The 27,375-nt window shown below is 38.4% G+C and overlaps 3 protein-coding genes across 3 annotated transcripts; 1 reads left to right on the top strand and 2 right to left on the bottom strand.

Annotated features, from left to right (window-relative positions):
- Positions 1 to 517: 517 nt before the first annotated feature.
- On the bottom strand, positions 518 to 16,667 carry LOC112561418 (DNA mismatch repair protein Msh6-like). The gene is given in 38 exon segments (XM_025233908.1): positions 518 to 1,247; positions 1,513 to 1,580; positions 1,890 to 2,024; positions 2,180 to 2,334; positions 3,053 to 3,142; positions 3,422 to 3,509; positions 3,839 to 3,955; positions 4,118 to 4,204; positions 4,207 to 4,216; positions 4,483 to 4,614; positions 4,794 to 5,023; positions 5,602 to 5,702; positions 5,934 to 5,988; positions 6,321 to 6,411; positions 6,828 to 6,923; positions 7,033 to 7,113; positions 7,662 to 7,824; positions 8,311 to 8,419; positions 9,176 to 9,299; positions 9,661 to 9,730; positions 10,068 to 10,142; positions 10,145 to 10,271; positions 10,465 to 10,536; positions 10,759 to 10,824; positions 10,995 to 11,131; positions 11,362 to 11,497; positions 11,811 to 11,836; positions 11,839 to 11,884; positions 12,233 to 12,292; positions 12,489 to 12,576; positions 13,014 to 13,099; positions 13,414 to 13,560; positions 13,698 to 13,813; positions 14,178 to 14,295; positions 14,499 to 14,566; positions 14,918 to 15,135; positions 15,805 to 15,979; positions 16,392 to 16,667. Coding segments are annotated over 38 exon segments (4,050 nt in total). The 5' UTR covers positions 16,609 to 16,667; the 3' UTR covers positions 518 to 1,177.
- Positions 16,668 to 18,269: 1,602 nt separating this feature from the next.
- On the top strand, positions 18,270 to 23,358 carry LOC112561415 (clavesin-2-like). Its single transcript, XM_025233904.1, has 8 exons — positions 18,270 to 18,287; positions 20,215 to 20,402; positions 20,638 to 20,871; positions 21,202 to 21,278; positions 21,601 to 21,723; positions 22,110 to 22,220; positions 22,317 to 22,421; positions 22,843 to 23,358. The coding sequence occupies exons 2-8, from the start codon at positions 20,258 to 20,260 to the stop codon at positions 22,993 to 22,995; spliced, it is 948 nt and encodes a 315-aa protein (XP_025089689.1). The 5' UTR covers positions 18,270 to 18,287; positions 20,215 to 20,257; the 3' UTR covers positions 22,996 to 23,358.
- An 820-nt stretch (positions 23,359 to 24,178) lies between these two features.
- On the bottom strand, positions 24,179 to 27,113 carry LOC112561417. Its single transcript, XM_025233907.1, is given in 7 exon segments — positions 24,179 to 24,541; positions 24,948 to 24,998; positions 25,001 to 25,140; positions 25,418 to 25,505; positions 25,789 to 25,902; positions 25,905 to 26,176; positions 26,704 to 27,113. Coding segments are annotated over 6 exon segments (891 nt in total). The 5' UTR covers positions 26,125 to 26,176; positions 26,704 to 27,113; the 3' UTR covers positions 24,179 to 24,263.
- Positions 27,114 to 27,375: the final 262 nt, after the last annotated feature.

The following is a 27,375-nucleotide window of genomic DNA, read 5'->3' as shown; positions in this document are numbered from 1 at the left end:
TCATGAATGATCATGTTATAATCTAGCCATAAGCAGTAAACAGCAAATTCTGCTTTTTCTGCCTCTAGCACAGGCAAAACAAGGATTAGTTTGGAGAAATATTGGTACTGAGTACACTTTGAATAGGATGGGCAGTAATGCGATCTTCATAAAACCAATGGACAGACAGAAGCATCGGTTTACTGAGCTAACAGCCAAAATAGAATCTCACAAGTAAATCTAGCAGAGCTTAAGTGTTACCTCACTTGAATTGTCTTTAAATTTTCTCGAAAGCTCAATTTTTCTGTAAAATTTGATTATTCCCACATAATAAGTCATGGTTAAAAACAGCAGGAATGACTCACTCATCCCCCTCTCCCCTCCCAAAAAATCCTGACAGGGCAGAGATGATTTAAAAAGTAGACTAATGCACGGTTGTAGTGCAAAGAAAACTATATGGTATTTTTCTGCATATGCAAAAGCACACCTCCACACAAAATTCTTTCACATTATTTTACAAACATTTTGAAATCATACAGCTGAATGAAATTTTTTTTAATTCAGTTTAGATGCTTTCAACAATAGTCCAAACAAAAAGCTGCAAACTGTCATATTTACAGGGCAGCTCTAATATTTAAAACAGAGCAAATCTTTTGAGCATTAAGCACAAAATGAATAAATGGGAGACTACTACAAGAGGGAGATATTTAGCTGCCGCTCATAAGATTTTAAAATGCTAGAAATTAAAAAAAAAAAAAGATTTGCATATTCAAAGAAAACAATACTGTTTTTTAAACAGCCTCATTTACACTTAAGACTTGCGAAATGGCTACTAGAAAGGAAATCTTGTTTGAATTCAACCAAAAAGTTGGTGCTACATAATCGCACTGTGTTGATGATGGTGACTTAAAGGGTCAAGTGCTTGGGTGTGATGTACTTTACCTTAATTGCTGTTTTGCCTTACAAGATCCGAAAAGCCTAAGAGGAATTCAGTTAACTAGTTATGCAGATTGTTCAACTATTATCATCTCTAACTTCCTGTCAAAAAGGATATGAATGCCTGCACAGCACAAAAATTAAATTCAAGTGGAACTGGGTGTGATGAAAGGGGTGCAACAGATTTAACAAGTCCAAGTACATCCTCAGGTCCTCAAGAACTTGAAGCCTTCTATGACAGGTCATTTTCAGCTTTGATAGCTTAATTTACGACATGACAAGCCTCTTGCAGCACTTCCTTAATATTTTGACATGTGCCATTCCAGAGCTTCCTGAAAATACACATGACACTTGCACCATAAAATAGCTTCAAATAATATACAAAGACCCATAAATAAAAGTGCAAAAACCAGATACAGAAAAATGTGAAAATTAGCAATGTCAGATGTAGCTGTAGCAGAATATTTCCACAAGTCCCACCTTACAACTCTGGCATAATCCCATGCATAAAATGGGAAGAAAACAAAAACAAATTAACAGCTGCTGCAATTTATATGTCCACCTTGTTAGCTAACTACTTGTAGCCATTTATTTTACCTGATTGCATGGAGATGTTCAACTGTCAATTCAAACTCTCTAGACTTTGCAATAGCACACCTGATCACCTGTAAGAATTCAGATTGTCAGCATCATATAGTAAAAAAGAAAAAAAAAGCTAACCAATAACAACAATAAAATAACCAGTAACTACAGCCTTGCAGTGAGTGCTTTTTAGACAAGGTGGCTAGTCTGATGTTCCCCTGGACCAACTTGACTCGAAATCTCCCCTTGCCACACCCCTCCCAACAAGCAATAAATACCAAGGCTACAAGACTTTCACGTTTTCTTTTTAACTTAAGGCTTCCTCACAGGAATTTAACTTTTTTTTTTTCAATTAAGAAAAGGTCCTTTACAACATTTCACTTTGTCTATACCTCTTCTGGAATGCTAGCCAGTCGTGCAGCATTGAAACCATAGCTCTTAGGGCATGCTCCTTTCACAAACTTGTACAGAAATGTAATTGTTTCCTGTGATGGGTCATCTCCATCTTCATTCTCCACCATGCATGCCTGCAGAAAAATTAGGTCATTTAGAAAGTATGCACATTCTAGCAGACAGCACAAACTCTGACAGTCCAAGCAAAGATTATCCGTACAAAGGACGGATAACTTAAGTAAATGCTATTGAATGATAAAACACTAGAATCATAGTAAGTATGCATTACCATATGGCCAGTTCGGACATTTTCATCATGTGAAAACTGGTCTACAAGTGAGTGGTAATGTGTGGAGAAAAGAGATCGGCAATGCAGGCTTTCTGATAGTTCCTTGACAACTGCATAAGCAATGGCTGTGCCATCATATGTAGCAGTCCCTCGACCTGGAATTAAATTTATGCTAAAAATAATTTTTCATCTGAATACTGCCAACATCTCAAGACATTGCTGTTAGAATACAATTGAGATTATTATGTATATGTGCACACTTTTCTTCTTTAGATATGGAGTAAGCACATCCTTCTTACCCACTGAATGTATACGTAAAGTTGTAGTGTCACCACCTGATAACAATGCTTTTATAGTGTATAAACCTAAACCATGGCTGAAATTCTGAACTGTGCAGGAGCAACACAAAGACTGGATAGAAAAATCTTGGCATCCATTGTCCCCTGACACCATGGCTATCACCTAATTCTCCAATTATATTGTGTTCTTTTATGTAATGCATTGAACTTGTTACCCAGCAAGAAAATGCACAAATGCTCTTTAATACATAAATTCTTAAAAATGACCTAAGAAAGTTTAGACAACAGCAGGTAATGAATGGAATGTGAAGGATGGTGGCTGAAGTCCTTGATCTGTATTAAATTGCCATTCTAAATTCCACACTGTAGTGAAACACTACCTTTGATAAACCATTAACACAGAATGATGTGCTGAGCTATCAGTGAATATACTGTACTATTCCCATACTTTGTAGCATGTAAATATAGTCAAGGAAGCAATAAAATGACCGTCAGATGGCAATTCAAGTAATCCTGTCTTTTGAGTTTTCTTTGCCTGGATTGTTTCTTTGCATTTTCTGTTTAAGCTGCTTACCTAACTCATCCATCAGTACCAGCGAGTGCTCTGTTGCATGCTGCAATATGGCAGATGTCTCACTCAGCTCTACAAAGAAGGTGCTTTCTCCTGGTTATCAAAGAATGAAGAAAACAAAAATGTATATAAAATACGCTGCATATTTCATGTCCTCAAAACGACAACTCTAATTATCAGTATTACTCATGAGAAAAGTAAGAGCTCGTTAACAAAGAGAATAATTTCTGAAATGATTTAATAAAGATGATATTCTTTAAACATAGTTTCTAGTGGGGTTTTTTTCAACGAATCAATATTTTTGTTTCTCACACAGCAAACACAAAAGGGAAGAAAATGATGCAATAACTCAAACTGGTCTAACATAATTACCTGCCATTATTCTGTCACTGGCCCCAAGCCTAGTGAAAATTCGATCAACAGGTGTGAGGCAGCACTTTTCTGCTGGAACATAACATCCCTGCAAAATAGGTTTCACACTCAGTAATTGCACCAAAAAATGTTTACAGCTATAGATTACTGAAAAAACATTCAAACTAAATCTGATAAAGCATTCAAACTAGATCGAGCATAAGCAGCAACTTAATTCCTTACAGGTGTACAGAGGAAAAAGAAGAAAAGATTGCACAAGCCCCTTTACACAAACACACACATACTCTTATCTCTCCCTCTTGCTCACATGCGGGTGATGGCTAGATCATTCACTTGCCGGACCAAAATCAGCCTCTACAATTCTCCAGACAAGAGAATGGAGGAAAAAAATCTCATTCACACCATGAAGAAACTCACCAGTTGAGCTAACACCACTATCAGACCAGTCTGTCGCATCAAGGTGGATTTTCCACCCATATTTGGTCCTGTCACCATGACAACATGACTTCGGGGACTGCTTACTTCATCTTCATCCTTCATGGTCCATGATCAATACACATGCAAACAGATAGGTGCATCATCTTAGTATCCATAGTAGAGAGGAGGCAAAAATTCTGCCTAGACATATCACAAAATGATGACCTTGCACCATACCATAAAGTCTCTTAAATATGGAATGGAAGAAGGCGAACTTACATATTCAGTGCCAATCACTGTGTCATTTGGAATGAAGTCACTGGAAACAACTGTACGACTTATGCATGGATGTTGACCATTTCGAATTTCCAGAAAAGGCTGTAGGAAATAAGATCAAAATCTTAATATGTAATTCTGCAATGATATGTAACTACTTAAACTTTGGTTTCAGAGAAAGATGCTTTATATCTATTAATACTAATATAACTAATAACTAATTAAATATTGTCACCTAAAAGTGTCCTTGATATTTTCCTATGTTATGTTGTGCTATTAGTAACAAATGATATAGCTTTGTTTTTCAAGAGATAATTAACTACAGGAACCTGAAAATAATTACAGGAACCTGTGCTAGTAAAAGTTACCTTTCTTCTATTATTGGCAAAAAGAACTTTGGACGACACATGCTACTTTCACTGCAACGACTGTATCGTGCCAGACTTGAAAGTATATCCAAGACTGAGAGACAAGCAACAACTGTGTTCCATTTTGCATACCTGGAAAAAAGTACAATACTGACAAGTGACAATACCTTTTGTAGGATCAATGGGCAACCAGTCTCATGCCTTTTAAATAAGTAGGCAATCAACAACTAAAATAAATGAAATAAGAAAACAGGCAACAAAGCTCTTGTTCTGTCTGTTAATATCAATTCTGCAACTTTAATCATCTTCACCTTTCATCAAAGCTGTGGAAGATTCTCCGCATGATGTCCTTCAAAGCTGCATCCTTCTTTTCTTCTGCGTCTGTCAGGTCCACCAATACAGCCTCAATGGTGGAGGTGCGGTACCGCTTGGCTCCTTTTTTAGAAGACATCAATTCATACTCTTCTGGAACATGCTTCAAAGCGGCTTCTGGCACTTCCATTTGAAACCTGTTTTTGCCAGTCCCCCAGTAGACTATACCCTACAGAAACAATGATTTTCTGCATATTTTCTATCATTCTTAAAAAAAAAAAAACAAGCATCATCTTTTAAAAATTTATGCTGCCATGTAAAGGGAAGCCAGGAGCGTAGGAAACTTATTTTACAGTGAGCCATGAAAATTCAGCCTGTGATGAGCTCTAACCATATGACACCTGCTCCTCACTGTATTTGTATTAGTAACAAACACATGACTAATGCACCACATGACTGTCAACAAGACAGGTAGGAGAGCATGAGAGATGATGAGTTTGGCAAGAAACACCAGTCTGAAAGACTGAATATATCAATCTCATTCATTTACCTTACTGTCTAATGTAAAAACTGAACATATCAATCCCATTTATTTACCATATAATATAATGTAAAAATTTTACACAATTCAGTTCATTCACTTAACAGCCTTAACCTATAATCCAGTTCATTAACCTTGCAACCTTGTCTAAAGACAAGCACACATCAATCCAGTTCATTCATCTGACAGTCTAAACTAAAGCCCAACACAGTTAACCAGCTCAGGCACCTTGTCTAACCTAAAGACTCACACACCAGTCCTCTCACCTTACAGCCTAACCGCTGTCGCTGCTGCTCAAGATATTCCTGTAACTGTGCCTCCAGGTGCTGGATGTCTTTCATTGCTTTGTCATATTCCTTGTCCACACCTTAGGAGCAAAAAAAAAATCCAGGTCTCATCCACCTTATCCGTCTCCTGCTACCTTCTCTTTTCCACATTCATAGCCCTTTTGACCGTTGACCTGGCCTTGCTGAAGTACTGAACAAATTTTGTCTCATAGCATACTAATGTAATGAAAATGTAAAATGCATATCTTTTGAGGAACAAAGATTTTATTACCACACTCTTACATCTTTTAAGAAATATCTTTAAAGCTTACCTTTACTGGGTATGATAACACCATCTTTGCGAGCTTTTGCATGATCAAATGCATTCTGAAAGCAATTAATAAATATTTCTGGAAGAGCTACTACCAACAGCGCATAATCCAGTGCTACATAATAAGAAGTTACAAGTGCCATTAAATAAATCATTGCTACAATAGTTTTGGGGATATTCTACATCAATGGTGCATATCTGCAAATGCTCAGCCAATAAACTGCAGTTTACTGTGTGCAGGTCACATCACTAAACCCTGGTAACAAAATTCCCTCCCCTTTACAAGGTTCTAGATCTAATGCATAATTACATTTGCTTTTCAATCCTAAAACTGAAAAAATACTAAGTAAAAATAGGGAAATAAAAGAAAATACAAATTGCAACTTACATCAAAAAAAGCCAAGTCTTCTGTGATGTCTGGGAAGCCACCATCAGAAGCCTTGGAATCCAACAATACTGTTTTTCTTAACAGTTTAGAACTGCAAGAAACAGCAAATTTCTATAAAAGGCCAGCACCCATTTAAAATTAATGTCTGTTATGCACTTTGCTTACAGATGGACATAAGGGTTACAGGGTTTATCACAAGGAAAATAAAAACCCCAAGACATACCAACTAAAAATTATATATGTGTATATGTTTATGTGCAGCTGCCTCATGTTCCAACACTGGCCTAATGGCAGCTTCAAATCCCAGCTACCAACACTTTTCTCTACATAATCATGTGGGTGGGGGACTGCATATGTGCATTTAAATGTGTGAGAGTGTGTTGCATGCTTGCAGGATTGGTATCACTCTTGTAAACATGCTAATATTATAATATCCAAGGAACTCAAAGGACAATCAAGGAACACAAGCTTTTACAGAGCAAACACAGTAACAGAAATTTATCTCACTTGCAATCTTTTGCCTGCTGTGTAAACTTGTCAGAAATCTTCAGGCCAACCTTAAATCCTCCAACAGTCGCCAGAAAGTCCTCAATCTTGCGTTTGCTGTACAATGACAACAGTTATTACAAGACATCATAATCACAAGACAGCTATCATGAGGATATTACCACAATTGTCTCACAAGATAAATTCTGAATGTCATTTTACTGACCTGTACTGAGTTTCCTCATAAAGAATGGCCCGTTCAGCTGGATGAGAAGACTTTTGCTTTAGTGAACCCAGGCTATGAATTCTGAATCAGTAAATCATACAGAAAAGATGACAGTTTCCACATCATAATATAAACTGTCAACTTCAAGTGGTACAGAATAACAACTATTTGATGTTCCATTCACAGCAATGTTAAAAAGCTGCATTCTGGTATCTTTAGCCTATGAAATTTTTCAAGTAAATTGTCTTTCTTTGATACTTACCAGAGATCAGATGACCCAACTATTAGGAGCTTAGGGGCTACAACCAACAGTTGGGTCGTCTGGTAAAGTTGAAAAAAGAAATGCTTTAATAAAAGCAAAGTTCTTTCTTTACTTCTTTCATCACCTTAGCAGAATGGTAAGTGGTGAAATGAAAGGAACATATATCCATTTTGCAACAATTAATTCATTTAAAGTATCCTGTTGCTATATATACAATCTATTCTGACAGGATCTAGCAGTTTTAATGACAGACACAACCTTCTCACTTCCTCATGTACATGTGTAAATATGCCTCATTCACACATACATAAAACTATTTCAGCTACTATTACTGTGGTTCCTGACTTCACTTCATCAGTAGACTCACCGGCTTAGGAGTCTCTCAAGGTCAGGTATCTTTTTAAGTGCATCTGTTGCCTCAGTTGCTAACTCCTGCATTTCCATTAGAGCCTCAACAGCATCTAATCTGTCATTGATGGCGGCTGGCTGGCATAGTGGGGCACATAACCACTGTACCAGAAGACGCTTGCCTAAACAAACCGAATTTTAGAAACTGAAGTACACACTGTACAGACTTAGAGGTCCAAAAAAAAAAAATGGAAAAGGGAGACAATATGAGCAATTAATGATTTTATTAACCATGTCTCAGTGAATATTTTAATCTAACCAAGGTTATCAAGTCTAATTTTTCACAAAACAACCCTTCATACAAGTCCTATGTGTGTAGGTCAAGGTTGTAGCTACAGTTACAAATAATGAACCCACTGAAACATGACAAGAAAAAGAAGTCAGATTGTAACTTAAGCTCATGGTAGTATTGCACAGAAAATAATGTCTGGTTGAAATGCTGTCAAAGAGAAAGAGTAGCAAAAGAAGGTAAATGGTAAATAGTTAACAAGTACAGATAAAGACTAGTGTATCACTAAGAAAAATACAGGTAAAACACAATTCTATAAACTTAAAAGAAATGAAACCCTGAGGCCTGATTTAAGTTTAGACATAGCTTGCAAAGTTACCAAAAGGTGTTGAGCAAGTATCCAACTGTTCCAGAAGAGTGCCTTCTGTTCCACCTGTGACTGCATTTTTTATGATCTCTAAATTAGATAGAGAAACGCCATCAAGAACCTGAAGGACACAATTGAAATAAATAACTGATACCACAAGATACTATGTTCAGACACACATTCAGTCTGTACAAATCCAATGATAAATGAGCATGAACTAAGTAAGGTCTGGACAACATTCATGAAAAGCATTTTGATAACAATGATGAATTTTTAGAAAAATGATTTATCACATGAAGTCTCTCCTATCCACATATCACTGACTGACAGAAAGTTTGTAGAATAGTCCAAAGCTTAAAAGCTACTTGTGGGTTTTAAGACGTACAGTTCTCAAATACCTGGGAAGAGGGGAAGAAACAAGTAAACAGCATCCAGAATAAGATGGTGTAAGTAGTGTCTAGTGAGTAAAAACTTGAATGCAACAGAAATGCTAATGGATGATGGCATGCTACACCTATAAACATGCTCTAGCAGTATTGGTCACTACTAATCAACCACAAGTGACCGCAGGGACTGTCGCAGTTAGTGCTGTTATAGATTAAACTTCCTGGAAAGACTGGTTTGACCTGTGGAGGAAGGTAAGAAGCAAATGTAGCAGCAATACCCTAGTGGTCATGCTTCACTGCTTCCATCTGTACTGAAAAGCACCTCACCTCCCTCCTCTGAATCAAACCATTCTTTCCTGCTGCACAGTGAAAGTTCAGCTTGTAATTTTCACATGCCATGACAACTAATGTCTGCTGAAGAAGCGACTGGACCAAAATATATACCAAAAAGGCAAAGAGAAAGACAAGCAAAAGAAAACCACAATATTTACCATACAATGCTGAGATGTGTTGAAGCTTGTCTGCACTTTTACAGGTGCTTTGTCTAGAGGTTCATATTCTTCAAATTTCTTCATAGACAGTACCTCATGATCCATGAGACAATACTGCAAGTACCTGGTCACAGAAGACTAATGTTTAAAATACTTCATTTACAAAGAGGAAGGAAATTCCATTTTGCAGTAAAAGTTACTCTCCCAAGCAGCTCAATTTCAAAATTCTTCTTGTAATAATAAACAAATAATAGGAAAATCTTTTTTCTGTTTTCCCTGCAAAGACTAAGAACTCTTCTATTTTCTTTTATTTCTCTTGTTCTCTGCCGTCATTAAGCCTCTTTAAGACAGATTTGCTTTACTTTACTCCAATGTTAAGTAAATTTTGTAAATTTCCAAATGGTAAGCAAATCGTAGGGAATATGCCCCAAAAAAATGAATTTGAGCTTGATGATTGATGACTGATGACACAATTAAATTCTCACCAAGTCACAGCACCAAGAGACCGAACGGCAAGGTCGTAGGAGTCAGAAGCTGTTAAGCCTAGAGCATCACCTGCACACATCAATAGGACCATCCTGTTATTTATAATTTTTTGGTGTACATCTTCATAAAGAAAAAAATGCAACACCTGGACGAATACATAATACTGTTTAACATTTTCATTATACTGTGCTTTTTTTCTTAACATGCAACCTTTATCAATCTTTTTTTTCCCTCTCAAAATAAGCAAATTGAAAAGCTTGAAGGATTTATGATGTTCTGTAGTAGACAAAATTTAGCTCAAGACTGGAGATTTGTACTGTATCTTAAAAATTATATATATATATTAAAAAAACTGCAAAAGGAAAATAATTACTCTAAACTCTTACATCAGGTAAAAATCACTCACTTTCAGACATCATTTTCTTTAAAGTTTCTGGCCATTTAATATCAGCTTGATCTTCTCTGAAATAATTTTCTTCTACAAAGTCTTCAATGTTTTTGAACTATCCCAAAATTCCTTTCCTGAGCTAAGTGCTTCTTTAAGTGCTGCTGACTGTCCATTGATCAGCTGTATAGTTTTATGTGACATTTGTCCTCGTTCATAAAGAATCTGCAAGGAATAATGATTTTTCATAATTAAATAAAGGAAAATTCATTTCTAACATTAAAGGTAAGTTTAAAGACTAGAAGTCACAATAACTTCAATGATGGTATCCTACAAGAAAATAATTACTCATTTATCAAATATATGTAACACACAGTATTCCTGAGGGGTATCTATGAAAAAGAAATATAAACTTTACCTGAGATGGAGGGTGATGCGCAAACACAGTTCTGAGCCTTGAGCAGTGCCGATCATCAGAAAACTGGCCAAGCTGTTATAAACAAAATGTGTAACTACCGAAGCAGGCAATATAAACTATGTATCCTACTAACAAATAATCAAATATCAATTTCTCTGCACTGATGATGAAACATAGAAAAGAGATAAATATGCAAATTTTTTATTTCATTTCAATCATTTGTTTATACTGAAACATGAATAAATTACTGTTAATAAATTAAGCTAATTTTCACATTTAGGAGAACATACTCACATGAAATGTTCCAATAGATGTATCGACAAAGCAAACACCATATTTAACTGTTCCTGCTGACTCAGCCTGTAAAACATTGGAAAATCTTTTACCTTCTGCCATCTTTTATCCAATGTCATCAGCATAAATGTAAGAAAGATGAAAGAAATGTAATCATCATAGTAGGTGTGTAGTTGATACAGTAAAGAAACAACTATGCCGAAGAACATATATCATGATAAAGATCCCACTCTCACCTCACATATGGCCATGAGATAGCTAGGCTGAGAATCTCCCACATCACCATCTCTAGGGCTGAAGGTTCGAGTACCCTGAGTGGTAATCTGACATACTTCTCGACGCACCACTTTGTCATATTTTGTTGGTCTTGCCACTGTGGAAAGAAAGTGTAAATAAAAAATATTACTTTCGATACACATAATAAATAGATGCTCATAACCATCATCAAAAGCCAGACTGCAAGTTTACATGAATCGACACATATGCACAGTGGGATCTTTAATACAAGAAATACTAAATACTTATGGATTCCTCAAACTTTCCATGATCAACAGGTTTACAACAACACTTTTTAAATACATCAAGAAGACAAGATATCTCACTTCTGTTTACACCGTTCAGCCATCATCTCTGGGGTTTCTGTCTGTTCAATGCGTGCAACTTTATAACCTTTCTGAATGAGGGCATCAGCATACCGATTATAAGCTATCTCTGGAAATCCAGAGTGTGCATAGTCGCCCTGAAATAAAATGACAGTGTGTCACATTCTGGACATCATGATCAACACCCTTTTATATTACACTTCCCTTCACAGTGTCTTTCCCTACAGATCAACTAAAATTTAATAAACAAGGCTACACATAACTGTATTCTGTGATCAAATTCTGTCAATAAAAACATCCAACATGTCAACACAGCCCTGTGACCTACACTTTAGCTACTTCTTAAAACTGTAGCTCTCCTAATTATTTCCAAGAGCACATGCTTGCTCTCTCTCTCTTACACACACACACACAGAAAAGTATATGCATGCACAGCAATTTTGTAATTACTTTCATGTAGATCAGACCCAGCTCTTCAACCCTGTTGTGGCATCCATATGGAAAAATTCATAAAACTTGCCCATCTGAAATATCAGAAAAGTAAATTTCACATAACAATGGCTTTTTTTTTCACAAATAAGTATTTTCACAAAAGGTAATGGGTGGTAGGGCATATGATGAATGGGAAGGAGTCCACTCCTGTTGATCCATTATTCAATTATTCTGACTTTTAAAAAAATCAATAGTAATAAAAAGCAAAAAAACCCACTCACACATTATTAATAAAATTTCAAAATTTTCATTCTCCAAAGGATACAGATTCTGCAATATATGCACATGTATTATTGCAAATATCTGTTCTCACCTACTTTTTTCTTTTGCACACTTTCAAAAAAAAAAAAAAAATCAAGGAAAAATTAGTAATTCATTACCTTGAAGAACAATACTGTGTCAAAATGTTTTGATTTCATTTCCCACCACTGTCGCATTGCCTAAATATTTGAAACAGAAAAATCGTTAAACTTAAAAGAGAAAACACCAAAACATAACAAAAATCTACAACACTGTGCAGAGAAAATAAGCAGGACTTTAAATTTCCTCGTATATCATTTTTTTTTAAAAATCCAGTTAAGTGAATACTAACGATCTCTGCTAAATTCTACCTGTATGACCACAACTAGAACTTACTGGGGTCTGCTTATTCAGGAAGGAAGAAGGAACATACAGTGTCCTTGGATCATAATCTGGGTCATGTTTGCTCTTCTGGTTGATATCTCTGGTACACAAAGGTTTAAGAGTTAACAGAAGAACAAATGCTCAAATGTACGAAATATAGATGGTCACAAATATTCAGTTTTCATGTTATGAACTTCATTCAGAAAAGAAACAATAGAAGACACCTACTCTAAATGATGTAACTGATAAAAAAAAAACAACAGAAAATCCAGAAGGAAAAAGGCACGGTCAAATAAGAGCAGAAACACGGGTTAAAAAGCAGACCAATTGTACAAAAGACATAAAACTTGCATACTTATTCATGATATAATGATCATAGATTAATATACCTGCCAGTGACAAACTAAGCCAGTAGTAAGTCTCGAGTTTCTAACAATTCAAATGCAGGACAGTGAGGACTAGGCTGAATGAATGGCATCAAGAGTCTAAAATAAGGTTGAACTTGAAGACCAGGAAAGAAAGGTATGAAAATCATACTTGATCTTCTCTGGCTGAAGAAAGTCCAGTCTCGTGTGAGGAAGGTTTGAGGCATCAACCTGGGTGCCTTCTGCACTGGATCCAACCTTTAGAGAGAAAAGATTGGTCTGCTGAAGCAAGTAATCTACATGTTCTAATACAAATGCAACTAAGTCAAGCACAACATCATTTCTAATTTTACATAATTCTTTAAGTCGTTTTATTTCCCATAATAACAGCTAACAGTATAAGAAAACAATCAACATGCATCTTAGCTTCTTTTAATTATTAATTTGATGGAAGAAACTGGATATAAAACAGTAAAATAGTTTTCAATTTAGTTGCTTCCCCCCTCAAAAAAACCCCAGAAGATATGTTTCAAACATAAATGAAGGAAACTGCCATTATATTTTAAGCATACACTGTCTGCAGCTGCAAAATGTAACAGTTTGGACTTGGTTGTTGAACTGACAGATGGCTGATTAGGACTCCTATTTTTAGGAGTTCCTGGGGGTGATTTCTTGTCAGTACTATCCGATGGAGAAATTTTCTGCTTCTTCTTGCTTTTCTGCAAAACAAAGGGTTATTCTGTGGATAAACAAGACAGTTATTCAATGTTTTTATTTTTAATATTTTCAGTACAAGAACTATAGTTACAAAGTCCACTGTATTAACTCTATATTTTTTTGTAACAATCCTTCCTACCTTGATAGGTGAGTCTGGTTCTGATTCCTCAGGCTCTAAGATTTCATCTTCATCTTCACCACTGCTGGCACTCTCTTCGTCACTACTATCAGATGAACTAGGTTTAAATTCATCCCCTGTGTAAGCAAATTTCATGTAATCTTTTAAAATTGTGCATGTTCCATTAGACCCTTATGGTGCATTTGAGATCATCAGTGTTATCATTTAAGTCTTAAGAATTAGAAAGCAAAGAATTTTTTTTTTAAATTCAAGTAATGATTAACAGTCTTTGAAGTTAATAAATATGTAAATATTATTATAAATGGGCAGGTAGAAATAAACACCCCTGCCACGCAAACATGCACAAGAAAAAGGAAAATGTGCAAATGAATGAGACTATGTGAATATTTAGTGTTGGTGAATATACTGTATCATAAACAATATATTTCACATTTCATGAAAACTTTTGAAATGTTCATATAAAAAAAAAATAAACAGGACCTGAATCCTCTTCATCACTTTCTGGTTGTATTATTTTCCTCCGCTTTGGCTTTAATCCTGCACAATTGGCAGCACGAGTCCTTTTCTTTGGTGTTGCATTCTCCTTCTTAGCAAAAGACTGCAAGTCATCCAATGATCCAATTATCAAAAAATCTATTACCACTGATAAGATAAAGTATATCAAATGGTATAGCATAGGGATGTAACATGTACTTTTACCATGTAAACATTTTATTTTTAAACAAAGATGATTTTAAATTATTAAATATAAATAAATATGATTTTTTTTTTACTTTAAAAAAATACAGTTACTCAACATACCTCATCTACCTTATTTTCTTTTATGCTGTCATCATTCTCGTCAGACATTTCTGCATCAAAAATTTCTGCTGCAAGCAGGAAATCAGCTAATTGCAAATGCTGTTGTATGAAGGTATTTCTTTGTGTACATGCATATTTGGACAAATCTGCATTCCCTTCTAACAACTTTATATTATAATTGTTTTTATAGTTTCCTTGCTAAATAAATAATTTTAAAAATTCTGAGTATTAGACAATGTCAATATTTCAAATATTTCTTACTTACAATGAGAGATACTTCCTAGCAAATGAGTAAAAAAAAAAAAATGAACAGTACACTGACACAGCTATACACACACAATCGCAGGTAAGATTTTAATATCAATTTTGTTTCCGTCCTCAGCTCTATGCAACAAAGGAGCTGATGCCATCCCACTTACAATCAAAGTCCATATCTTCATCATCTTCTCCATTACATTTTTCCTCTTCGTCATCTGATGGCTGAAGATTGACAACAAGTTTCAGTCGTTCCTCAACAGTCATTTTCAAAGCTTTGTCACCTGCTTCAGCACTTTTCCTGACTTGAGCATTTAATGTGAAGAACGGACCTCCCTTTTGGAAGTCTTTATCCAGTGATCCTCTAAATGGCTTGACATTGCTAATGAAGGATAATTGGACAAAGAAATACAAATATCAACATTGTAGACTCTCTCTAAACAAGTACAAGGCCCACAGACTGGTGGTCATAAGAGCATTAAATGTTATCATGTACACAGCACAGCCAGCGAATGAAGGCCATAGAAGGAGAGAGTTCTACCTTTCTGTGCTAACAAATCAGGTACCCATTCACGCGGAGTAAATGATGGATGGTCAGTTGTTCTGCTACCTTCTGTTCTAAAGTTGACCACACTCACCACCAGGTTAAGTTGCCTCTTCATGATTTAAGTAATCAATAATATTACATAATAAAAAAATCTGACAAATCTATTCATTATTAATGTATATAATCTTGTCTTACTCCTTTGCCAAGATTTTATTCAACTCAAGTTATCTTTAAGTTTCACAACACTAACAAAAATTATTACTGAACAAGGAAATAAGCTTGGTTAGTTTCTGTGAAATATAAGTTTTCAAGCAAACTACATTTCATATTCGATGATAAAATGATTGATCTATATTGTTGTTGGGGCTCAATAAGAGCTAAATCAAGGTAAAATGTTAAAAGAAACTTGAAAAATTATAAATGTGTAATTTGTTAACATTATACTTGTAATTAAGTGTGTATGCAAAAATACTGAGAGTACATAAAGAATAGATTTTGTCTTACCTGGACTTGATCCAAGCATGAGTAGGTGGTGTGTCAAAAAACTGAACGTGTACCTCCATTTTCTTGCCACTGCGAGTGTGTGTGCAAGTTGTGGGATGGTTGCAAACAAGACTTGGCCACCAAGGGTACCCTTCTAGCTTTGCCCAAACAACATCTCCGCATAAGAATTTGATCTCTGCAAAAAGGTTTCAGAAAGGATATAAACAGTTTCAAACATCAACAACCTTTCCTAACTATAGGGATTAAGGTATTTACTCTACAGCTGGATCAACTTGGGTTTCAAACTGCCTAGTGTGCGGGCTCACAGGTAATTACACAAGAAGCCATTATAGGCCATCCGCTCCAATATCAAATGATCTCACGGTGAAACATGAAACCCAAGGTAAGTATCCTAACAAATTTAGGTCCTAAACTAAGATTCGCGTATCCCACTTCTAAAAACTCGACTTCAAATTTAGTGCTATATATCATTGATGTAGGATATCGAGTCTGAAGCTGAGGAATGGCAAATGGAAAAATGGTCTGCTTTTGACAGGCAGACTACTTAATAATATGACAATATATTCCAAATATTCACACAAGCTTACCCTCGGGAGGTTGGCAGTTTTGTGGTTGAGGGGTTGAGCTAGCTGCAGTTCCTTTTGCTTTCTTCGTGCTCTTCGGTGTGGACTTCGGGCTCGTCAACAAAGTGGTGTTGGGCGACTTTTTAGGTGAAAGAACATCTGTAGTCTTCTTTGGCGTCTTATTAAAGTAACTCAGCAAAGTATTCCCCTGTTTCGGGGTCTGCTTCTGCGACTTTGACATAGTTTGTACACACTTGCACCATCGACTGGACTCACGCACTACGTCAAGAACTCCCGCGTTTTGACGTCACATCCGGCAGCAGCAACACTGAGGTGTGTTGTCTCCCCTCTCTGCGATCTCCTCAAGTATATGATATATACATGTACTTACATGATAGGCAAGCTTGAAAATAATGTGATAAAATGCTGATAATTCGTCGTGGAAAAAAGTAGTGAAGGCCCTTTGGCGACTGTTATAAATGCAATCGCTAGATGTACGCAGCTGTGTTGTAATATTCTGGCAAGATCCCTTTTGTCTCTATATCTATATATTGTGCACTGGAAATTTTAATTTAGTATTGTATTTATGTCATCCGTATCTATTGCCGATAATGTTAAAGTAGGTCCTCGATCTCTTACTCTACCTTGGTGCTGAGATTATTGTCGCTTATAATTTTGTGAGTATGCCACTTTTTTTTTTTTTATTATTTATATTTTATTCATCATGAATTAAATGATCAAATCGACATTGCTTTTCCATTTTGAAATGTCTGGATATCGTCTGAGTGCTTTTAATATAACTTTTAAGCTTTATTCCATGCATTACTAGGCATTAACGTTTATATATAACATTTAATATTATATTTAGATTTCTTGTCTTTTTTGTAAGTATAAGCAGCTTATATATAGCCGGTCGATTGGTGAGATGGGTGGGTGGGTGGGTGGGATTTCTTTAGAATGGATAATTAAATCAACGTTTTTCAAAAACTCATGCGTATACAAGCCACCAGCTCAAGTTTTATGTCTCTTTCCCTCTAGATATCTCTCATTCTCTCACACACACACACACGTGTGAAGTGAAGTAACGCTATATATTGAATATGACAGTTTTTTAATGTTTTGTTTCTGATCGCATGTTAGACCACGATTAGGGAAAATTTTAATACAAAATTAATTTACTCATGGTCAGCAACTACATCAGCATGAGTTGCTCCAACCACTTCTGTGTGCGTGTGTGTCTGTGTGAGTGTGTGGCTATAAACTATCAAGAACGAGATCCATAAAACCTTTATGTTGTCGTACTGTTAAGCATGTTACCCCTGCTTTACGTGAGTCCTTCAAACAGAAATATAATATGGGTACCCAGAAATGTCTTTTTCACTGATAATAAAGGGCTGCTAAAATCTGTTCAGCTTTTTATCACACGTATCTCACATATTTATCTTAACTAGCTATAGTTTTCAAATTGACCTGAATAACGGCATGAACACGTTAGGTAACTCAATCTGTGACCCCCGCAAGCCAGTCCTCCCTTAAAAGTTCTCGAGTACCCAAGTGACAAGAGAAGGGAATGATCTCGTGGCGAGAGAAGTATATATATATACTGGCCACACTGACTGTCTAGCGCCACTCGTCTAACAACCATTGTACACAAAGATTGTCTGCAAATATTTCTGCAGTGTGGACACTGTCTCGTAAGTGAAAATTTATCATGAATTTTATTTATATGCATGCCTCCAAAGTCAATCAAGGGACAGCTGGTCACGAAGCTCAACACACTGTAACTGGTGCTGGTGAACGTGAGGGTTGCTGGTGATGTTGATGCATCGTGATTTAATTGTTCATCGTTCAGTTGCAGTCATTTTTTGATACAGTTTCATCATCGACTGTATGAGACAATAAAACTGTTATCTCAGAGAGGTAAGCGTGAGTATGGTTGGTTGCTTTTGCTTGTAATTCTGAATTTGCAGCAAAGCATTGACTTTGTTTGAAACGATATTTTGTATTAAGACATCGCATGATGGGAGACCAAAGCAGACTTGGAAAAGATCGAACAGTATAGAAGGTATATATAAGGTAAAGGACGATCGGAACCACATGGGCCAACTGAAGGTGGCTACCCAAAACCGTGTCCGCTAGTGAGTTGTTGTGGCCCTGTGCTCCTCAAAGGAGCAACAAGGACTAAACTAAACATCGCATGATACTGATAAGTGTGACATCAACAGAGGAAAATCTCCACATGGTAACCATTGACACCGGTCATTTCACTGTTTGGTACTTGGACGGGACAAGCAGTACATTATACCAGAGACGAGAGGCAATTCTGTTTTAAAGAAAGTCAGAATCTCTAGACCTTCCATTCTCTGTGCACGCTGTGTTTATATAGAAGTATGTAACATTGTATATATAGTAGTATGGAACATGGCACACATACACACGCACACAGGTACACAGGTGGGGGGGGGGGATAATTACTGGCAGGGTGACAACCACGTGACCGAAGGAGAACGGGAGGGGGTCGACTAGTGACAGGATGGAGGTGCGGGGATGATTTGGAGGGAAGTCGGGCATGAAGGTCGGGTGGAGAGGGCATAACAGAGGAGAGAGAACGTGAGGGGACAGCGCAGAGGTGAGAGGAAACTCATCGAGAGCTCGTGTGTGTTGTGGAGGTTTTGCTTTAGCCAGAACCATCGACTGCCGTTAAAGTAAAGAAAACTTGGAACCCATGAGAGTGCTGTGCTTGTGGTGAGATCGGGAAAGCAACCCCATCTACCCTGTTACATTTGTTCAACCTGAGTGAGACCTTTCTTGAAGTACTTATGGCCGGCTTCTTCGCACTTTGTGAATGGATGTCTCTCTCTCTCGCCTGTCACCAACTATAGTGAGGGCTGGGTATCTTGGGTTCAGCTCTCGTCTCAGGCACGCGCTGTTCTTTCTATGCATGTGTCAACTGTTTAGAGAGCATTGCCGTGGTAGAGCCTAATTATAGTTACTGGCTCGGCGTAAAACACCAATAACTCTCAGAGAGAGATAGAGAAAATGAGGAGAAGGTGTGGAGAGATAATTTATTCTATAAGACATTCATCTCCTGAATTTTGTTTTTACCTCCAAGACGCCTGAACAAATAATCGTATATTCAGAGCACTGAATACCAAGCCATATATCTGCCAGAAAGTCGTCTAAAGGGTACGGTCTGGAATGTGCCCGACTTTAATGACAGGTCGAGTATTCACAGGAGAAGTGCAATGTTGTAATGTACCCGTAAACCTCACGCGGCACTGCCGGGTGATACTCGTTGGAGCGCTGCGCTCCACTGGGTTCGGAAAATGCGATTTTACAGCTTGTATCTGTTAACATTAGATTATCGGTATCAATATCTGTCGGTACCTGTCGATAATATTTCCATCATACAGTCACGTGCAACATTTCACATCGTGCTGGACGCATAGGTTGTCTGTCTAAATGAATGTTTTATTTTTGGCTTTAGTTTTTCTGCTGTCACACACTAGGTCAAGATCGGTCCCTGTCCTCTACTTAATGCATGCATGAGTGCAACCTTTGTCGTGCTTGAGCCTCAGTCGAGCGCAGGCTTTCATCAGACGAGTGGTTGAACTGCTCCAGCGGTCTCCTTGCGGCAAACTGTCGCATCATGCGTGTCTGCTGCACCACACACGCATCGGATTAGAGTTTCTTTTAAACTGATGTCTTGATTATTTCATGCTATAAGATGACACAAAACTGTCCGAATGGTGGCGACGACGTGGAATAATATTGTGTAGAAGAATCGTGTCTGGAGATATTATTTTTTATAGAGATACTAAACAGTTTGAGTTATCCTTTGTTGCAGATTAACGAAAAGAAGGAGAGAGAGAGAGCATCCCGTGTGGATAATGGCTTGCAAGGACATGTCCGAGTACACGTGCAGTTTATCGAAGGAAAGTCTGGAATACGCCAAGCTGAAGCTCCGCGAAGACCCGGTCACCCGGATGTTAGAAGTGAAAGCCTTCCGAGAGCGTCTTCTTCAGTACGGACACGGTGAGGTGCTGCAAGTTCTCCCTCGCAAGTGTGTAATGTGCTGCTTTTATTTTGGTTCAGTTTCTCGATGTAAGAAATAATTCCATAAGTCCATGTTTCTTGGTCGGTCTCCTTGGGAAGATGAACTAGGGGATGGGTAGGCGGACAGGTGGGTTATTGAATAGATGGGTGGGTAGGTTATTGGATGTTGATGAAGGGGTTATTTATCGCACAAAGTGTGGGTTTGGTGACGCAGGTCTAAGGCCCAACACAGACACGAGGTTTCTACTACGTTTCCTACGCGCGCGCAAGTTCGACCAGGAGCAGGCGTTCGACATGATTCTCAAGTACTACCGCATGAAGAAGCAGGATGCACGCATGTACACGGGCTTGAAGCCGCTCAACGTCCTGCACGTGTACCCGACCTCCGTCGCCTTCCCCCTCCCCTTTCGAGATAGGCTGGGGCGACAAGTCTACATCACATATTCTGGTTTGTATTGGTGCTGTCTTGTTGCGATGACTGGCTTGAACAGGTGAACACCTTTACAGGTGGCTGCACACCTTTACAGAGCTGCATTCAGTCGTTGTTGATCTGATCACCTTGCTCTACTTTCTCCTGTGTAGTCTATCTTTGCAATAAATTGTATTATGATTTTTAAGGGACTATCGACTAATAGGAGCTTCTGATACAAAAGTTGATTGACTGATTGGAACAAGGCTGGTTGAAATATTTACTGCAAGGGCGAGTAAACTTTATACTTTGCTTGCACATCTTTAAAACAAAGTCATAAAAACAACAGGGCGACCATTTATTGTACAGGAAGGGTGGATTCAACTCGATATTCAATGGAGGATCTACTCAAGGCTGAGTTCCTCAACATATCCAAAATGATTCAGGTAGAGATGCAAGAAAAATGCACGTTCGTAATATTGTGTTGATGAGAACGAATGTAATAATCATCTTAACGGGAGTTTATCTACTAATAAAAATGCTCAAGCAAACTAAGATCAGGGGGGGAAGAGAGAGAGATGGAGGGAACGGAAAAGAGTAAGGGAAGTATTAAAGGGGAGAGGTAGAGCGAGGTCAGTGAGGAAAGGGAATGATGATATCGAAGTTGTGAAGGAGCGAGTAAGAATCACTGTTGACTCATACGTTTCGGTCATCTTCATCTTGGTGACAGCTTTTATCTTGTCATTTCTCTTACTCGGTGATGTGGAGGACGAGGAAACGCAAGTTCGGGGAGTGACATCCATTCTAGACTGCCAGGGCTTCACGATGGCTCACATGAAAGACTACGCCCTTGACTTCAACTATGGGAAAAAATTTACATACATATGGCAAGTAAGAGGCCTTGTTCAGCTACGATTATTGAACATTCAGATGTTTACACAAATTTGATGTGGTGAGACCAAACCCGTTATAAACTCGAGATAACAAAGCTTTGAAAGCATATTTTGTAATAGTTTTTATGCATAAAGCTCAATTTATTTTTCAAACAAACAAAAATGCAAAGATTTTTGTGCAGACTAAGAACAGTCCGAAGACTGAATTGAAGAAACAAGATTTCTACAGACTACAGACAGACCGATAGACAACTCTCGAGATAGAGACCGATAGACAGACCGACGGGCAGATATAGTGACTAACCGAGAGACACACCGACCGACAGATAGACAACCGACTCGTCCTCGATAATAGCTTAGTTTTTTATTTCTTATTATTTTCAGGAGGCGTTTCCGGTCAGGCTGAAACTACTGCTGCTGGTAAATGAACCATCTTTCATGGACCTTGTGCTGACTGTCTTCACTCCTCTCATGAAGAACAAAGTATTGAAGCGCGTAGGTGTCTCCTGTTTTCTACTTTTTTCTTCCTCTATAATATACTTCAAAAAGTGAAATATACTAGTTTTTGCATATCTCCACATTTACTGACAGATGCACAGAATCGGCACTAACTGGAGGAAGCTTCACGAGTTCATTGATCCCGTTCATCTCCCGCGTGAGTACGGAGGCACGAGACCAGAACCCTTCACAGACAAGGTATAGTGTTAGATATCAATATTTCTGGACACTTTCATGCATCCAGTCCCCTACAGATAAGGTGTGAATAGATATTTGTTATATATATATATTTTTTTTTCTAAACATTTCACTATAATCTCAGCTTTTCATTCTTGTCTCAAGCTCTAAGAGCCCCCTTCTTATGAGCGTGAGTGTTCGCTCTATAAATCACGTGCTTTATTATTATCAAACAAACCTGTCTGGTCTTCTATTTGCAATATCTGAGCCTAACTTACTTTATTTTGATGCTCGTTGATGTCGAAAATCTGGTCATACAATGATTAAGCGACCATAATATATACCAACCGCTGTATCGCTCGTGCAAGCATGTTTATTCATGCATGTGAAAAACATCTTCACCCTCTGGTCATGTCGTTCTATTCTGTGTTGTTTACACAAGGACTGGATACAGACCATGCTGACTTGTAATGAGGAAATGGAGGAAGAGAGCAAGTATGGGTTTGTGGACTACACCATGGGTCGAGATGTCAGAAAGCAGCAGGATGCCATTAACACAATGGCTGGAACCTTCAGGAAACTCAATGTCGACTAACTCCATAAACGATCAACATCGACAGTGGACTAACTTGATATGTGATCAGGATGAACAGTGGACGACCCAGGCATTATACTAACTCGGCATGTAATCAACATTAACAGCTTACTAATTCGGATTGTACTCAGCATGAACAGCGGACTCGTTCATTTATTCGTTCATCCCTTGACTGGTAGCAGCTGACGATCGGCCATGTTGGTCCGGTGGTCTTAAGGCCACGAACTAATATCTATATACGTCCGTGCTATGGGTGAGCAGATAGACGTGGAGACTATCGTCGTTGAGGCCTGTCTTGGGCGGTTGTAAGCTGATTTTTGAACCAGTATTAAAGACCAGCCTGAATGGGTTGTTTTGTTGTTGTTTTTGTTGTTTTGTTTTTTTTGCATATATCCGTTTGTAAATTTACAGGCTAGGTTAATATCGCATATACCAACTTGTATCTTTAAAAAAAAACCGTTAAGAAAAAGAAAAGTACAGCACAGCTTTGATACAGATGAGCACGTGTGTCATAGGACGGTCTATCTTATTTTGTCAGAAGGGAGAGCGGGTATGGTCCATTTTAGAGAGGGGAGCGTCGGGACTGGGTTAGGGTTTGAGATTAGCTTTAGGGTATGGGTTAGGGTTAGTGTCGGGTAGGAATCAAGCGAGCAGACGACAGCAGGCTTGACTGAAGATTTCTAAGGGAACTAACTGTCCAGGTAAGAACAATCGAGTAATATACACTAGAACCGCGGTAGACAATCTCTTTAAACATGATTTCTGAAAAAAAGTGGCAATAGAGCGCAAACAGTCGGTCACGAGGATTTTATTTTTTATAAACACGTGATTTCTGTAGAATGTGAGATTTGTTCTCTGAATATGTATTGTCAAGCGGCCATTTTGTTAACAATAAATCATGTCAAACTTATTTCATATTCTCGGAATATAAGATCTGTGATTTATTCAATGTTTGTAGTGCGCTTCAAAATTCAGCTTCCAATTGTAAATGTAGTTGTTGTGATGTAGTTTATGTTTTCGTGTGTGTGTGTGTGTGTGCCTGCATGTGTTTGTGTATGTGCTTTGCATGATTGTATACACCACAATGTAATATCTAAAATAAATAACTACATTGATTTGACACAAACATTTTGAAACCAGTGAAGGCTTTTTAAATAAAAGAGTTTACAAAATACGCAGTAGATCGAGAATGAAAACATGTCTTTATTGTACATCGTCAACAATCATGGCGATAATGGCATCTTGGGCAACAGATTAATACTGCTCCGTCACATGACAAAACACTTGTTAGTCGGTTTGGAAACCTTGGCATTCTCAGGCCGCAGTCCAGACCACAAACCTAAATTCCGACACTCTGTGACAACGAAATCGTCCACCGCCATGCCATGGAAAACATCTATTTGAGAACTGAGGCTGAGTCGAGAGAGACCGAGAGGGGTGGAGGGCTTTCGCTCAGCATTTTCCACTTCAAACTGGATGGCTCGCCAGTCTAAAGGCCCACCCAAGTAGTTCCGGGTCGCCAGCTCTAAATGTACAGCAGGTAAGGCTGAAAAATTAAAGACATGCTACTTGGATTGAAATATGGCCAGAAATAACAGCCTTTTGCAAACTTTCACACAAGCCTCTCGAGTGAATGAGAAAAAGAGGTGACAAACGTAATAGACTGAGAGAGGAACAGAATGAAAGAAAGAAATTGGTAGAGAAAGAAAGTGAGTAAGAAATGGATAAAAGAAAAAAGAGAAAAAAAGAAAACGAGAGAGTGAAGGATGAAAGGAGGGCTCATGATGTATTGACCTGAACTGTAACGGACACTATGACATAAACTCGAACCCTAACTCTAGCTTAGTCCTATACAACCTTAGTCCTAGCCGACTTTAACAATTAATAAAAGTTCATTGTGTCCCCCTGTTCTTTCGAGATGGATATAGTGAGCTGTGACGTGGCTGACTCACCTTTCTGGTTCAGCAGGTGTTGGTAGGCTGGTATTACAGACTGTGGGTCAACAGGTGCAACTTGACGAACAAACCGTTCATGTCTCTGTTGTACGCTTCCTCGCAGTAGTGTCCCCGTATCATGCTTCCAAGTACTGACCGTGTCCAGCGAGGATCCTGGATCAGTGACGTCAGCCTCTCGGCCCACGTGTAGCTGAGGGGCAGAGGTCACAAGATGAAGCATCTAACCCGCTGGGACTGAAACTTTTAATCAACTTAATAATAGCCTCCCTTCTTAAACAAAGTGATTCTCAAGATATCTCAGGATCTTGGTGTACTTGCCAATGTACTGTACAGAATGTAGATACAGTATTTTTGTGTAGTTTTCATTTATTAATTTTTTTTTGTCCTTTAAGTCTTTCTATCGAGGGTGCATGCATGCATTATTTTTAAAGTCACAAGGAGAGACTTGAACTGTGTGAAGTACTAACCTATCTTCACCCATGTAGTCTTGCAGGGACACTCCAGTAGCTGCGTCCTTTACTACACGAGGGTAAACAACTGTGTACACCTGGAACCCTGTGTGACAAAGGGAGCAGATACGAGTTAGGAAAATATGAACATAGATGAAGACTGTTAACGCAGAACATCAACGCTGGAGGCAACTCCCCCACCCCTTCTCCACTTCTCTTCTTTTACTCCTTCTGTCCCTCCTAGTTCGGTCCCTTTCTTCCCCTTCCCGTCTTCCAACATGCGTATGTTGCCTTACACATATTCATGTAAGCACTGACACACTGACACCCTGGCACACTGACACACAGCGTATGACATCGTGCTAGACATAAATAACTAGTAAGCACACCAAGTTTTTTCCACTGTAGACTGCTATAAATATCTCTCAGCGCGTGGTCTACCGCGCCCTTGTTGATGGTGGCGTGGAACTTGAAGCTGTCCTTGATGTTAGCTATCGCCTCGCTACCAGAGTGACAGCTAGTGGTCCAGTGGGAAAGGTTCTGAGGTCAAGGCTCTCCTGCAGAGGGTCGGCAGCGAAACTGGGAAAGAAGACATCATGCACGCGTGGGTCCGTCTTGATGCACGACAGGACGAGGTCACGTGACGCCTCTGTCACCATGTCATTGCCGGTCTCCGTGAATGGCGAGAGTAGCTGCAGAGTCTCCAACGACAGATTTTCACTCATTCTGGATGACTAATGACGAGCTGTTTCTCTTTGTTTTTCATTGCTTTTTTCTCTGAAAAATAAAGTATTTTTTTAGTCTGTCTTTTATTATCATGAAATCATTCTGCTGCCAAACGACGGATTTTCACTCATTCTAGTGACTAATGACTAGCTGTTTCTGTTTGTTCTTTGTTTCTCGTGTTCTTTTTTCTCTGCTATCTCAAAATAATATTTTAAAGTCATGGACAAAGGGTTGCTCTGTACATAAAACTGAGAATGATACTTAAAGGCAAAGTGAAACCGAGGCACATTTGCTGTTGGAAATAACAGTGCTGGCAGTTGCTTTTTTTGAAGACGTTATCATGATTATATTTCCTTCGTATGGCTTTTGTGAAGTACACAAATACAAGCATGCATTAACACATTGTACATGCGTGAAGCATACAAAGTCCCGTATGTTAGATATTCTGTGAAGGACAAAGACAGACATGCATTAGACACAGTTTACTATTGTGTCAAGTCTACAGACGTCCGTTAGACATCCACAGTTTGCCATGCGTGATGTACAGAAAGCAGACACACTTAAATACTTATACATACGTTTGCCTTGTGTGAAGTACGAACATTCAGACATACAGTTTGGGCAAGGAAAGGCACAGATTCAGTGGAGCTGATAAATGTCAGGCGCCTACCAGAGACATATTTATACTGGCAGAGAGTGCGAGCGATACCTCGCAATTGCTACTTGTGTTTAATTGCAGCGCTGTTTACTGGCATGAACTAGTCAGCTGGCCTTTACAAAAGATACATTCGCTAAGTACAACTTTCTGCTATTCAGACTTTGCTTGGTAATCTCACTGATTGATGGCACTCCTCTCTCCATCCCTTGCACCATACGTACATCCACCCACACACAGACATGTCCGCTACTCAAACCCACTACCACCACACACTCGGAGCCACACCACCCACAGACCTAGGGTACTCTCTAGCTCACACACACACATATGCACGCGCGCATGCACACAGTGACATCATGCATAGAAGTACGCTCTCAACACACACACACACAACACGTACACACACAGTCAGGTACATCTCGCACAGAAGCATGCACTCCGTATCCCATTGCACCTCCCCCACTACACACTCACACAGACGCAACACAGTCACACTACACACAAATATCTCCCTCCTCCCACACACAAGCATTCCATGTACTGGTCTGTAAGATATACACGGACTGAAGTGTTGTTACTGTAGATACACATC

Source organism: Pomacea canaliculata, linkage group LG4 (genome assembly GCF_003073045.1).
Source record: "Pomacea canaliculata isolate SZHN2017 linkage group LG4, ASM307304v1, whole genome shotgun sequence".
Taxonomy (NCBI): domain Eukaryota; kingdom Metazoa; phylum Mollusca; class Gastropoda; order Architaenioglossa; family Ampullariidae; genus Pomacea; species Pomacea canaliculata.
Note: the sequence above shows the minus strand (reverse complement) of the source record. Positions and strands in the feature narration are given on the sequence as shown.

What these genes read in the sequence shown, in the direction of transcription:
- LOC112561415 (XM_025233904.1), top strand. Translation starts at nt 20,258, where the DNA reads ATGGCTTGCAAGGACATGTCCGAGTACACGTGCAGTTTATCGAAGGAA. An exon ending in AGTCTACATCACATATTCTG is followed by an intron (nt 20,872 to 21,201) that starts GTTTGTATTGGT and finishes TTTATTGTACAG; the next exon opens with GAAGGGTGGATTCAACTCGA. An exon ending in AATTTACATACATATGGCAA is followed by an intron (nt 21,724 to 22,109) that starts GTAAGAGGCCTT and finishes TATTATTTTCAG; the next exon opens with GAGGCGTTTCCGGTCAGGCT.